At 31.4% G+C, this 1303-nt stretch overlaps 1 protein-coding gene across 1 annotated transcript; it reads right to left on the minus strand.

Moving 5' to 3' along the window:
- LOTGIDRAFT_69828 (hypothetical protein) lies at positions 1–1173 on the minus strand (the record flags this gene model as incomplete). The annotated part of the gene is made up of 2 exons (XM_009051905.1): positions 1–99; positions 955–1173. Coding segments are annotated over 2 exons (318 nt in total), but the record flags the coding sequence as incomplete, so codon positions are not given.
- Between the last annotated feature and the right edge of the window lie 130 nt (positions 1174–1303).

The following is a 1303-nucleotide window of genomic DNA, read 5'->3' on the forward strand; positions in this document are numbered from 1 at the left end:
TGGATGCTGTCGAACTTTTAAGCCACCTTTTTGTAATGTTTTAGTATTTAGCAGATCTCGGACTTGTTCATTATAAATCTCCAACATACTTAAAGTTACCTGTAAAAAAACAAACAATGTTGTAGGCCAATAAGGCTCAACCTAAGCCATCTGTATAATTTTTCAGAATGAAAATATGACATATAGCTCAACTACAATTCAATAAAAATATACTGGGGAAGCTAAAGCAGTAAGTAGCCTATCTGAAACATGTATTAATAAACAGATCTTGCAAGTGGTGCATCTATTAAAGATGGGTTCCCTTATTTTCATTTATGAAAATGAAAATGCCAATGATTATATGAATAGAACGTAGAGGTGTTCTAATGACTTGGAAAAATACCAGTTTGTCTCACATGTCCATAATAAATGCATAATTAGCTAAATTAGAAGAGAATTACCAGCAGAATTCCAATGAGTGGCCGATCAAGAAAGGTCAAAAAGACTTTTTTTTTATTTATCCAGACTGTACATACATGGACATTTATGATTTATGATTGGTTAGAACTCTTAATTATATGCAATAAGAACATAATGATATGATTAAGAACACATGATAATTCATTAGGAACACCAATTAATGAAATAGTTTGCTTAATTTGTCACTAAAAAACAAGGAAATCCATCTTTAAAAAGAGTAGTAAGTGTGGATGGTGTTGCATTATAGCTTTTTTATAAACGACCATCCTGGGCTGAGACACTTTATTAACTGACGACAACACATGCAAGACATAGGCGTATGAATACAATGAATGAATATCAATACACATGTACTATTTGAGTAATTGGGATACCGTAGTCTCTATAATATAATAGTCTCGTAAAAGATGGCTGAAAACTAATGAACAAATTTTAGGGGAAATCTTTCAGTTGATGTTCCCTTTAAGACATAAAACAATATTCAACAAGACTTACCTGATATTCTTCATCTTTCTTAGCATTAACACGTTTATCAGCTATACCTTTAAATAGATCTTCACAAGCCAAGGGTACAATGCCCTTGTTATTACCATAGCCCACCATAGAGTAGGATTTACCACTACCAGTTTGACCATAGGCAAATAGAGAACAATTATAACCTTGCCAAGCATTTTCTAACACACCTTTTCCAAGATCATTAAATACTTTCAACTGAAAAAAAATTTAATTACCTTATTCTTCAAATTTAAGACACGAAAAACTTTTTCAAATACAGAAAGGAATTTAAAGGGATTGTTTAGAAGTTTTTTAAATTTTAATCAGTCTGGAAACAATAAAAGCATGC

The sequence above is a fragment of the Lottia gigantea genome (assembly GCF_000327385.1).
Source record: "Lottia gigantea unplaced genomic scaffold LOTGIsca_1736, whole genome shotgun sequence".
NCBI classification, from domain to species: domain Eukaryota; kingdom Metazoa; phylum Mollusca; class Gastropoda; family Lottiidae; genus Lottia; species Lottia gigantea.